The sequence below is a fragment of the Gopherus flavomarginatus genome, chromosome 4, assembly GCF_025201925.1.
Source record: "Gopherus flavomarginatus isolate rGopFla2 chromosome 4, rGopFla2.mat.asm, whole genome shotgun sequence".
Lineage (NCBI taxonomy): Eukaryota > Metazoa > Chordata > Testudines > Testudinidae > Gopherus > Gopherus flavomarginatus.
In genome coordinates this window covers 115051556-115064012 of record NC_066620.1, presented here as the reverse complement: position 1 = coordinate 115064012, position 12457 = coordinate 115051556, and the positions used below count along the sequence as shown (strand labels likewise).

Sequence of the window (12457 nt, the reverse complement as noted above, 5' to 3'; positions counted from 1 at the left end):
ACAGAGGCCCATAAAATTTTGACTGGTGGGGAAAAAGGTGAATAAGGAAATGTTATTTACTTTCACCCAATGAAATCAATAGGCAGCAGGTTTAAAACAAAAGAAATACTTTCTCTCACAACACAGACAACCCGTGAAGCTTGTTGCCAGGGGACGTTGAGAAGGCCAAAACTATAATATGGTTCAAAAAAAGAACTAGATAAGTTTATGGAGGATAGGTCCATCAATGGCTATTAGCCAAAATGGGCAAGGAGGCAATACCATGCTCTGAGTATCCCTAGCCGTTGTTCACCAGAAGCTGGGAGTGAACAACAGGGAATGGGTCATTTGATGATTACCTGTTCTGTTCATTCCCTCTGAAGCACCTGGTATTGGCCGCTATCAGCAGACAAGGTACTGGGTTAGATGGACCATTAGTCTGACCCAGTATGGCCGTTCTTATGTAAAAAGCAAAAATGTTTAATATAGAAACTCCAAGGTAACAGCCTCTTGAGACAGCGACAATGGGAGGTAACAACCTTGGAAAATAATGCATTTTAAAAATCCTGGCTATTAGGAAACGTATAGTTAAGTTTCCCAGTCACAAATCTAGCATTCTGGAGTTAAACATAGCGCAACAAAGAAATGTTCTTTTAACTTTCCCTCCCTTCTCCCTCCACTGCACCTCACTCATAGTTGTTGTCCTTTAATTCAGTGGTGCTTTCACGTGAGCTCACCTCCCACCCTGATGGGGATAGCAGGGAAGGCACCTTGCTCATTCCTCCAGACTCTCACTCTGGGCACTGTTAGTTGTGTCACTGTTAATTTACCACTGGCCCCACACTGTTACCTTCTGCTGCCATCTGCCACTGTGAGCTCTGCAAGTTGGTCTCAAAGTTCCACCAGCTCCCAGTGATTTCAGCTCTCAGTAGGGGAACCTCACTGCTAGTGCAGACTGGGAGTCTTCCACAGAAACACTGTCCTACAGAAGGTCTAAGCACTTAGACCTGATTATCAGTGATTTCAGCTCTAATTGTCATTTAAAAAAATGACTACAGAGCCTAATCAACGCCATCTTTAAACTGGGGAGAGGGGCAAGGTCAAATTGTGCCTGTGACTCTTAGGCAGAGCCCACACCAAGCAAAACACCTATCCCCATCCTCTCTCCTGCCACTGGGATCTGGCATCCAAATCCCCTGCTTAGTGAGTGCAGTTCTTGAGGGTGACCCCCCCCACAAATCAAGAAAGGCGAAGTAGAGTTTTGCTGCCTTTCCTTATACAATAAGGAGAACATTGTTACCCCCACATTCAATACTAAAAAGTAATTTGTAACCCAACATCAGCCAACACTGATCACTTAAACAACACAGCCCTGTCTGCTGGATACCTAGGCAAAGTAGGTGTGTTCGTGTAAATACAGGCTGGTTCTGAAGCCTTCTCCTCCTATCCCCGGCGCATCACTAGCTGTCAGGGAAGAGCTCACTGAGACCTTGCTTACAAGCCATAATTTGAAATTAGGTTAGCCAACATCACCAAAACAAATGTGCCGACATGATGATAAAAAAAATACAGCTGTGTGAGGAAGCTAGTCTTTGTTCATACTTTTCAAATCTTATGCTTTTTTCAGGTACAAGTATTTTATCATATGCTGTATATGCTTTTAAAGGGTGTATTAATACATTTCAATTTCAATTCAAATTTCCAACAATTAAATTGGCAACACTGCATGTAACAAAGTTGACCACTGGGGGCAGGGGTGATGCGAAAATTCAGTGGGATGTAGGGAAATCCCTTCAGCTGGATAGTTCACCAAGAGGCCTGGGATACACCCCCAGAATCAGAAAGTTTGACTTGGGTCTATGTCGCGCAGTACAGATGCGTCAGCATGGATTGAGAGACCCAGGTCCAGAAACTGCAAGTCCATGTTCACCATGTAGTGCAGTGCATATGCAAAAAGTACAGGCTCAGAAATACCAAGTCTGGAGACTTAAGTTCCATAGTCCCAAGTGGACAACGCAGTGCAGACATACCCCTACCACCTGAAAGGGGAAAGGTGAGTTTTATCTTCTACCACTTATTGCTGGGAAGGGGAGGGAAATTGTCTCTAGCCCTCCTCCAGCTTCCCCTGTCCTTTGGAGGCAAGTGGCCAGCACAGGGTCCTTCACCCGTCAAGAACTCCAGTGCCTTCCTCTGTTGCTTCTCATAGTTTTGCCAGGAAGCATCCCCGATTTCACAGCTGCCCAAAGGGGACTAGACATTTAAAAAAATAAAGCTTACATGTTGCACAAGTTAGTGCCTTAGTCCCTACAATTGCCAGGCAAAGCTTCTGATTTCCAAGTGGATTTAAAACAATTAAAAATCCCATTTTGTGAGCTAGATTTTGTATGCACTTATTACCATACTTAGTTGAGGTTTTTCCAATAACTATAATAGCAAATTACATTTATGGCATCTTCCAACCAAGGATCTCAGAGTACTAAACAAGGCTTATAACTCCATGATTTGGGCAAGTGTTAGTCACACTTTACAGAGAAGGAAAACTAAGGCAAAGAGGTTAAGTCACCAGGCCAAGGTCAGAAACAGAGCTGAGGTCTTTTGACTCCTGCCCTGAGTTAACAAGACCATATGTTTTTCATATGATTAGAACACAATGCAAATTGCACACTAGAAATAAGCAGCAAGAAAATACTCACCCAAACAGAATTGTAACACATCCCGAGACAAACATCCCAGCCACAAACATGAATTTGGCTCCAATTTGTACAAGCTGCAATTGGTGAAGAATAAATATTACATTTATTACTTCAAGTCCACTTTTATAAAGGAAACTTATTTGGGGAGTTTTGTTATGAAATCAAAAACACTGTGTGCATGCTCTAGAAAAATCCCTGACAGAACAAAGGCAGAGAATCAGACAGACATTCTCCCCCACTACACACACACTTAGCTTGTAACCAAACCTAAAAATATTCTAAATGGTTAAGTGACTTAACCTACTCCCCCCCCCCCCCCCCCGCAATAAGTCACTGGTAGCGGTAACACTCTCACTGTCATTTGCTGTAGCCTCTGTATAGTGGCAGAATGCACCAGCATTCTTATATCAATTAGATAGAGTGACTCACATACATCCAGCATTGCCTATAGCAGGCAATAATGGTGCTATTAAGGTAGGCAATGCCGACTAAAATGGCTGTTTCCATTTGCTCATCTAACAGACTAGCAACTAACTCAAGACAACAAGGTATGCAGCTCAGGGCATATAAGCACCAGAAGCAGTAAACACAGGATCTGTGGAAGGCTAATTGTTCAAGGAAAAGACCATTGTCATGGAAGCCAGTTTAAAAGAAACTAGTAACCATCTCTGAGGTAAGGAACGCACTTCACTTCTCCCTAGTCTCAGAAATCCCAGAAGCAAGACAGTGTGGCCTGCTTTCACTTGACTCTGCCAGCTAGGAAATGGGCAGCTGGGGAGACAGCCTATGGCCATGTCACCTTCAACAATAAGTCAATGGGACTTCTTATTGCATTCTAACCCTCCCTTAGCATGCGCACACATTTCAGTTTCTTTGGATTGTTCAGGGCTAGAGAAACAGTCCCTGTACTGCAGCGTGTTTTACTGAAGCCAGTGGTTTGTCCTGCTTTCAGTGAAACCCCGAGATGTCCAATCATTGCTATGGGCTACATACTTTATTGCATTAGTAATGAATTATGTGTTTCACACAGCAGCACCTCCAGTGGAGACCTCAATTTCTCCACAGCTCCCACCTACTTCACAGGAGAAAGTTAAGCAGACATATGTACTCCCAACTTCTGCCAAGATACACAAAAACTACAGCTCCAGCCACACCTAGCTCTGAGGCAGCCTCCTGGCTCAGCAAGAGGAGTATCTTCAGTTCTGTGTTAAAACACCAGGTGGAGTCTAAGGCCAGGTCCAGACTAGGTATTAAAATCGATTTTAGATACGCAACTTCAGCTACGGGAATAACGTAGCTGAAGTCGAATTTCTAAAATCTAGGTACTCACCCGTCTGGACGGCGCGGCATCGATGTCCGCGGCTCTCCGTGTCGATTCCGGAACTCCATCAACCCGAACGGAGTTCCAGAATCGATGTAAGCGCGCTCGGGGATCGATACATCGCGTCCAGACTAGACGCGATATATCGATCCCCGAGCAATCGATTTTAACCCGCCGATGCCGCGGGTTAGTCTGGACGTGCACTAACATGTGCGGGGGCGGGGGAAGGTAGCAGGAGAGAGAAAATAATATGAAACACAGGAAGAAAAGGGTGGTGGATGTAGACTGATGGAGGGGAGCAAGGAATAAGGTAAACTTAGAATTTGCCATGGTTTGAGTAGAAGGAGTTAACAAGTGCAATAAGGTAAATACGCCAGACAGAACATCAGTGGTGAGAAGACGGTAGGGTGTCCTCCTTTTCCCACCCCATATCAGTGGTCTGTTGCAAGAGTCCTTTTTTTGTGAGGGTCTAACTCCACTTTCCTTAAGACTAGAGGATTTTTCTTCTCTCCCCCCTTCCTTATCCAAAGAAAGAGGAGAAAAGTTAATCTTAAAATCCTTAAAAAAAAAAAAAAAAAAAAAAAAAAAAAAAGTCAAGATGTGGCCATAAAGCAACCTGTTCACAGGATTAAGAATTATATTTGATAGCCACATTTAGGGTAGGAACCTAGAAGATATTCTCTAGCCTTAAAATGGTTTCCTTGAATGATTTATCTCCATCCCCACTGGCAGGCCTGACTGCAGTCAATGCAGAGAGTGCATAAGGGGGTGCTCCATTCATTGTTCCAAAACAATCCTCTCTGATTGAACTAACCTCGTTATCTCTAGCTTGCTTGCATATATATACCTGCCCCTGGAAATTTCCACTACATGCATCCCACGAAGTGGGTATTCGCCCACAAAAGCTCATGCTCCAAAACGTCTGTTAGTCTGTAAGGTGCCACAGGATTCTTTGCTGCTGTTCCAAAACTGACATTTCTCAAAGCTTTAGGTACTATTAGCCAGAAGACCAACAAATGTGCAATTTAAAAAAAAAGGTACTCCCAAAAAAAAAAAAAAAGGAGTGGAAAGGAGAGCTTTGATCACAGTGTGTTCTGGTTGAGTGTTTGACTCCTTCTTGCTGGAGCTCTGCCTGCAACAACCTATTATTTTAAAAAACAGCACACAGACTTCTACTGCTTCAAAATCAACAGTCTGAATGTTCAGTCAGAGGGAAACATGCCTTCTTTTAGAAAAGCAGTTTCTCCTGGGGTCTGTGGAGCACTTGCTGAAGGTCAGCAGAGCAACTTCATGTTTCTAGTTGAATTTACAAGTGTTCAGGCTCTTTGTTACCAAGAGGAGGTTTGTAAAAGCAAATGGAATATAGGAAGACAACCTAACCATATTTACTAGAGGATGGAGTGAGTCTCCAAGTATGTAACTTAACTTTCCCTAGCCACTAACCACCATCTCTTTTCCTCTGTTTAAGAAAGCAAGCTTATGTGCACTAGCAGTCATAAACTGATTTGTTTGGAACAGGCTCTGAGTGAGGTTTTTAGGTCCTATTCCATAATTAAGTCATTACTGAAAAATTTAAAGATAAAGATACTTACATAATTGCCCAATATTAAAGAAGTCAAGAAATTGAATAAAGCAAAGCATCCAAAGATCAGTCCAACAACTGTATCACTGGCACCCTTTTTCTCTGCCTGTAAAAGGAAATACCAAGACAGCCAGATTTAGAACATGGACAAAACAAAAAAACATTGTATATAGTGGTTTGCTTTGTTGTTAGCCTTAGGTTAAAATACTTTCTAATTAAGTCTTCCATCTTTATCCTTTCATTGTACCTGCCAGTATGGTCATAAAGCATTTTCTCTTTTAAAGAGGAGTGGGAGATTCAGCAGTAATTCTACAGCAATTTAAAATCACCTTGCACCACAATTTAGTATTTCTGTAGTCAGGAGCAGAAGCAGCATCTATTCCAAGAGAAGCAGGGGTGGAGGATGGAAATTTTAAGTTACTGTGTTGCACTACAGGTCAGCTAGTAGGACCTTACCCAGGGACAGAACACATTCCCGAAGTCCATACAGAGGTGGAACCTGGTGTGCACAGATCTCATCCCCCCTGCAAGGAAGGGGCAAATGAAGGATTCTGCTGTCTCCACAGCGTGGTTCCTCTACCCCCACATCCCAGGATGCCACAGAGGACACCCTGCAAATTTGGGATCCATACAGGGGAGGCAGTGTGGACTGGGCAGGGGGAAAGATGTCAACATCTCCCCACTGGCCTTATAGAAATTACCTGGGAAGAAGTAATATGTTCTGTTACTGTACTTTTCCTTTCCACTGGAGCTGCACTGCCAGTGGAGCTCAGGCTTACGCCAGCACTGGAACAAGACCTCTGTGCAGAGAGTGCGGGCCTCTCACAGATCCTGGTGGCTATGCAGAATCTGGGGGCAAGCTTTGAAGATCCACCCACCTGCTGCATAGAGTGAACACTAGAATGTTCAAGGCCTCTCTCTCTCCCACCCAGCCCCCATGGATTTGTTCTAAAAAGATTACTCTGAAGTGTCATGGGGCTCCACATGCATTTTTTTCCTCAGCTTATTCAATGTAATGAGACAGTAAAGATGGTTTTCCTATCTGCCGGCCTGGCAAATGTTTGCCTGGGAATGGCTGAAGAGGAGGACATAAGTGGATGGGTTGGGGGTGGCAGGGGAGACGAGAATGTGATCTAGGGGATAGGGCACTCGAATAGAAGTCAAGAGACCTGGATTTTATTCCCGGTTCTTCTACTGACCTGCTACATGAGGTTGGGCAAATCACTTCACCTGTCTACCGTTACAGCCTCATCTAAGACAGGCTGTAAATGCTTTGTGGCAGGAACAGTCTCTTACAGCACCTGGCACAATAGGATCTTGAGCTCACACGTAGCCTCTAGGGGTGATGCCACAATATAAGTTATCAGATTAATATTTTAAAGTTACTTCTCATTTTTTGAAACATCTGAATAATAGTTTGCAGAGCTGTACATTGATTTACCTCTCTTGGAAAAAAGGGTCCCAGGATCGAATAGCAAATCATTGAACTGAAGTTTAAACAAGCTGTTGCTGCCATTGTGAAGAGCTGATCTCTGGTAAACCTACTTGAGCCTTCACAGGGAACTTCTGGTCTGCCATTTTCTAGAACTAAAAATATTTGTATTAGGCTGTGATAGATTGAAATTGCATCCCAGTTTGTCTGTTTACAAGAAATGGGCCCTCCAGGAATTTGGAATTAGTAACCTAAACCTATAGGTCAGGAAAAGGTAATTGATGTTCTGCCATTAAGAGCCCTAAGCCCATCATTTTCTCAATATATTACTGTACCATAAGTGAAGATTCCCCCAATCCTGCAAGCTAATCTGTACAGATAGCCAGCCCCTTGCACCCACAGTCCCTTTGACTTCTAAGAGTCCCAGTGTCTTTCCACACTGAGCAGCTTGCAGCATCAATGATGAAAGGGTGACCATGTCAAATCCTGACTATCACACAGCTCCACTGAAGTTAATTGGATTATTTGTGAGACTATATACTGCCCAAAGTACTGGGTGCCTGATCAGACCCCAGGGCACCTTTAAGTGAACTGACAACTTCTAGCAAATAAAGTTGTTGTCTTTTGTCTACACAGTATTAGTGATCATTAAATGTGCCATAGAAAGTCTGCACCTGACCCCTCGCATACACTTTGTTTTACAGCCCAGAGATCTAGAAACAGTCAGCTTACAAATAAAGATTAATAAACTTTAAAAATAGAGGCGTAGGCCTCCTGCCAGCTCTTTGTATCCTTCAAATAAAGTTTTGTAATAGATAGTATTTAAATTTACTGTTCTCTATTGCCACGGTCACAGGGCATGAGGATTAAGACCTGAACCTTCTTGTTTGCTAAGTACTTGGTAAAGTAATTGTCCTTAAAAAATCGGAGGGGCAGAGGGAGGGGTCCCCTGCTGCATTCCAGGGTGAGGCTGAGGCCAGAAATGGTTACCAGGGAGAAAAAAAAATGCTCTTTAACCAGGGTGCATTAGGATGGTTACTTAACAGGTTTGGCTTCAGGCCCCACTAGGAAGACTTCCCATTATTTGGCTAGGGTCGCAATTAGCTTCAGAGGGTTTTTAAATAGCCAGCAAGAACCTTTTGACATCATCGTTGTATAAACCTTTACTAAGCAAGCCCGGTTTCCGTTGCGCTTCAGTTAGCTGTCTCATAAAAAGAAATAGCCAATTGAACACATTACCCCAGAACAGACTGCTATGGCTTAATTTCCACAGCGAGAGGCTGACACGTGAACGGCAAGACGTGCCAGTGATCTTAGTACGGTTCTAAGTTCTTCTGATGGCAATTTAGTGGCAGAACAACAGGAAAAGTAAATCATCCCGGGGCGATCCTCCCCCTCCCAGTTGCACAGTGATCACGAAAACTCCTTCAGCACCAAACACAGCCCCACAACTGAAAGAAGCAAGCAGGAGCCAGCCCGGAGTCTCGAAAGGATCCGGAGACTGCTTGGGTGAGCTAAGCGATTGCCCAATTGCCTCGGGGGGCGGAGAAAACAAGGCCGCGGACACACTAAAGAAGGTTAAAGAGAGCAGGATCCGAAAGTACCAAACCCACCTGGGGTTTGCAAAGTCTCCTGGGTCCCTGCTTCCTGGCTGCCCATAGCGAGGGGTCCTGGATACCGCAGCCCGATGTAGCTTCACCAGACTATTTCGTAACGTCCGTCTGTCTGTCTGTCTGTCTATCCCGGTAGTTTGCACGGAGAGAGGGGAAAGATTGGGAGAGCAGGAGCCTCATTAGAGAAGCAACCTCGGTTGTTATTAATGAGCATGCTCAGCTCACATTAAGCCCGCTCATTAGCCGCGCGGGAGAAGCAGCTGACACTACCGTTCCCTCCCAGTTTTTCATTGACAAAAACAGGCTGCTTCACCCTAATTGTTTAATCAGCGGCTTTAGTACATATTTGTCCTTTTTCTACCTTGAGACTTTGTGAAGGGTTACAAAGAACAGCTGCGAAGTTAACGTCACAGCAACAGGGACATGACACATGGTCACTGGACTCACATCCGTGTAAATGTTCTGTGGTTATTCTATCAGTGCTCCAAACCGACAGACAAACCTGTGGGAGCTGCGCGGGGCGGGGAGGGCGTGTGCGCAACATGTAGCAAAGTAGGAGTGACCATTACACAGATTTGTAGAGTTTATAACCTGAAGGACTATCGTGGTGGTCTGCTCTAACCTTTTGCATAACACAGGCCACAGAACTTCACCTGGTAATTTCTGCAGGATTTAAATTCACATGGAGCTGGCCGGAGCCAGCATCTGTAAATATGTTCAAGCCCGCTGCAGTTTTTATGAAAGGCAGCCCTCTGGGAAATAGTCTATAAGAATTGAAGTCCTAAATTTCTGCATCAAGACCATAATTTCCATTTGAGCTATAGCATATATTTAGTAAGATATCCAATTCTGATTTAAAGACTAAGTGATGGGGAATTTGTTGCATCCCTGGATAAACAGTTACAATGATTAATTACAATTTTTTACCAGGGAAGGTATCTTCTCTAGTTCCAGCTTCCAGCCATTAGCTCTCATTATGCATCCCCCAGCCCCTTTTTTCTCTTTAAGATTACAACAAAGTATCCCAACACTAAGCCATACCCATATTCTTCTGCTGCCTGCCAGCCCCCTGAAAAAATCCTAAAGCAAAAGCCGCCTGGACCTGAGTTGCTGGTAGGAGACAGTAATGGCAACATCCTTCAGCAGCAAGTCCTTTACTAGATGTATAATTCTCTCTCAGTAAAGTTTTTGAAATCAAAACAGGAGTACATCAGGGGTGTGTCACATCTACAATCCTCTTCGACATTGCCATTGACTGGGTAATATGGTGTATAATGGAAGACATGCCAAGAGGCATTAAATGGACACTCTTCTCATCACTTGAAGACATGGACTTTGTGGATGATGTCACTCTATCACATACCATATACAAGAAAAAACAACTCGACTCAACACATTCAGCCACCAAATTGGACTGAAAATCAACCGCAATAAGAGATGTATCATGACCTTTAATATTGCCACACTATCGCCAGTACAGACAGAGGATTATGTTCTCACCAATGTAGAAACATTCACATATGTACTTGGGCAGCACCATCAGCCAGGAAGGTGGAACAAGCCAGGACATCTGGAACAAAATGAATGAAGCCAGGAACATCTTCAGGAACTTAAATACAACACCAAAACCAAAGTCAAGATTTGTCAGAGTGATATACTTTCAACACTACTTTGTAGTGCAGAATGCTGGGGAATGAGAAAGTATGACATGTCCAAACCGTCTTCATTCCATACAGCCTGCCTCAGAAAAATCCTCCATATCTTTTGTTTCAGAACAATTTCAAACCAAGATCTATTGACACAATGCAGCCAAGAGAATCTGAGCACCATCATTGCCAGGAGGCATTGGAGATGGGTTGGTCACATGCTTTGAATGGAAACTGATTCCATCACCAGAGTAGCAATAAGATGGACGCCTGAAGGCAAGCGAAAACGATGTGACCTGAAAACAACATGGCGTAGAGCTGTGGAAGCCCAGCTGAAAAACCTGAGGAACCATTGAAAGACTTGCCAGAAACAAACAGGAGTGGATGAGCTTCGTCACTGCCGTAAACGCCAGAGGCGTAATAGGAACATGATGATGATGAAGAAAAGACAACCAGCAACAAACCTCAGCCCATGTTCACAGAAAGTTTCTCTGAGGTTTAGACACTTCAGCGAGCTGGAGCCTAGGGTATTACTGGAAAAATATAACTGGTGATACACTTAAAAAAACTGCCTATAAGTCAAACTTTACCCGTGGGTGTTGGAAGTAGAGGTGCTGCCGTACCCCCTGGCTTGAAGTGGTTTCCATCATATACAGAGTTTACAGTCTAGTTCAATGGCTCTTAGCACCCTCTCTATATAAATTGTTCCAGAACCCCTGGCTTTACCCATTCACAATACTGAGAAGAAATTTTTAGTAGACTGTGTATATCTTCACACTATGATTCTACCTCCTTTTTGCTGTATGCTTTGATCAGCAGTGGAGTGGTTAACATTGATGATTACATTGTCATCATTAGGTTTCAGAATCAATTTCCCATTGAGATGAACAATGGAAGTTCATACTTCTCTGGGCCAAGATTTGGGTGGAAGGTCTGGATTTTTCTTCAATGTGGTGGAGTATAGGGTACCTTATGCCCAGTCTTGAACCCCTCTTCTGATCTACTGCTAAACAGAAGGTTCACACAGGCTGCCTAGTCTCCTGAAAGTTTCCAGCAGTATTTTGAGAAGCAGATCCTAAATTATTCAGCTCACATGAAAACACAAATGAGGCAACAGGCCAGCTGGCTCCCTCTGCAAAAACAATGGTGGTGAGGAAAATTTTAGAAGACATCCAAAGATGAGAGGAACCTGGGCATGTTGGGTGGGTACGGATGGATGCTGGGGTGTTACCTGTGTAGCACTCCTATGCACCTGGTTACCTCTTTTAATGCCAGTCTCCTTACGGATTTTGATGGACAGGCCTGGGTTCATCTGAATCCCACATCCAGTGCAGAAGGAGCTAACTTCCTTATTCTCATCCCAGATAACATTAATTGGCAGGGCCTCTACTCCCCTCTCTCCTTCCTGGCAAGATCAGCAAGGCAGCTTGGAAGGAAAAGTTACCCTGTGGTTAGAATCTGAGTTACTTGCCAGATAGTTGGATACTCCCAAGGGATAACAGAGACACATGCATTATAGTCAAAAGAGTAACTGTTAAACAGGAAGTAAATATGACATAACATGGTAAACCAATACTCTCAGGGTCACCAGTCTTATTTTTTCCTCTTATTTGTTCATTTGCACTTGTGTGTAGATTTTTTTCTATCATTCACTACACACTGTGATGGAAACTTTTTATGTATGTATACAGGGGTGGGTCACCCTATGCACTCCCTTGTAGCCAGGTGTGCTATTGCAGATGCACCTCACCCTACTTAATCTTACCTTGGTATCAACAAGTGTGCTGTTCAGATCAGACTAATGAGAAACCAACACACTCTTCATCTTCGTCTTAATGAAGCCCCATGAATGGAGAACATAACATAAAAACATCCATACTGAGTCAGACCAATGGGCCGTCCAGTCCTGTATGCTGTCTTCCAACAGTGACCAGTGCCAGATGCTTCAGAGGTAATGAACAGAACAGGGCCAGTGCTGGGTTTACAATGGCGCCAATGGTGTCATGGAGCCAGGCCCATGCTCAGAAGGGGCCTGTTCCACTTGTACTGCGCTCCTGAGACCCCACTGGCTCCCGTGACACCACCACTTGCTCCTCTTGGCCTGCCTGTTGGCTGGCCAAGGGCTTCTCTCTGCCCCTTGGCCCTCCACCCCTGCTCCTCTCAGCCCCATGGTCGGACCCCAGTGCACCTC

The 12457-nt window shown here is 44.1% G+C and overlaps 1 protein-coding gene across 2 annotated transcripts in view; it reads right to left on the bottom strand.

The window, feature by feature from the left end:
* The window catches only part of LOC127049177 (MFS-type transporter SLC18B1-like), a 44335-nt gene extending 33354 nt beyond the window's left edge, over nt 1-10981 (bottom strand). The window contains exons 1-6 of one of the 2 annotated variants that reach the window (XM_050949705.1): nt 10121-10981; nt 8621-8732; nt 7017-7162; nt 5586-5681; nt 4321-4512; nt 2673-2746 (exon numbers count right to left, since the gene is read on the bottom strand). In XM_050949705.1, coding sequence (XP_050805662.1) covers nt 2673-2746; nt 4321-4512; nt 5586-5681; nt 7017-7162; nt 8621-8666 — 554 coding nt within the window. In that variant the 5' untranslated portion in view covers nt 8667-8732; nt 10121-10981. Of the gene's footprint in view, nt 1-2672; nt 2747-4320; nt 4513-5585; nt 5682-7016; nt 7163-8620; nt 9152-10120 lie in introns of those variants that run through there. The other variant, XM_050949706.1, reaches the window with a different exon arrangement.
* Between the last annotated feature and the right edge of the window lie 1476 nt (nt 10982-12457).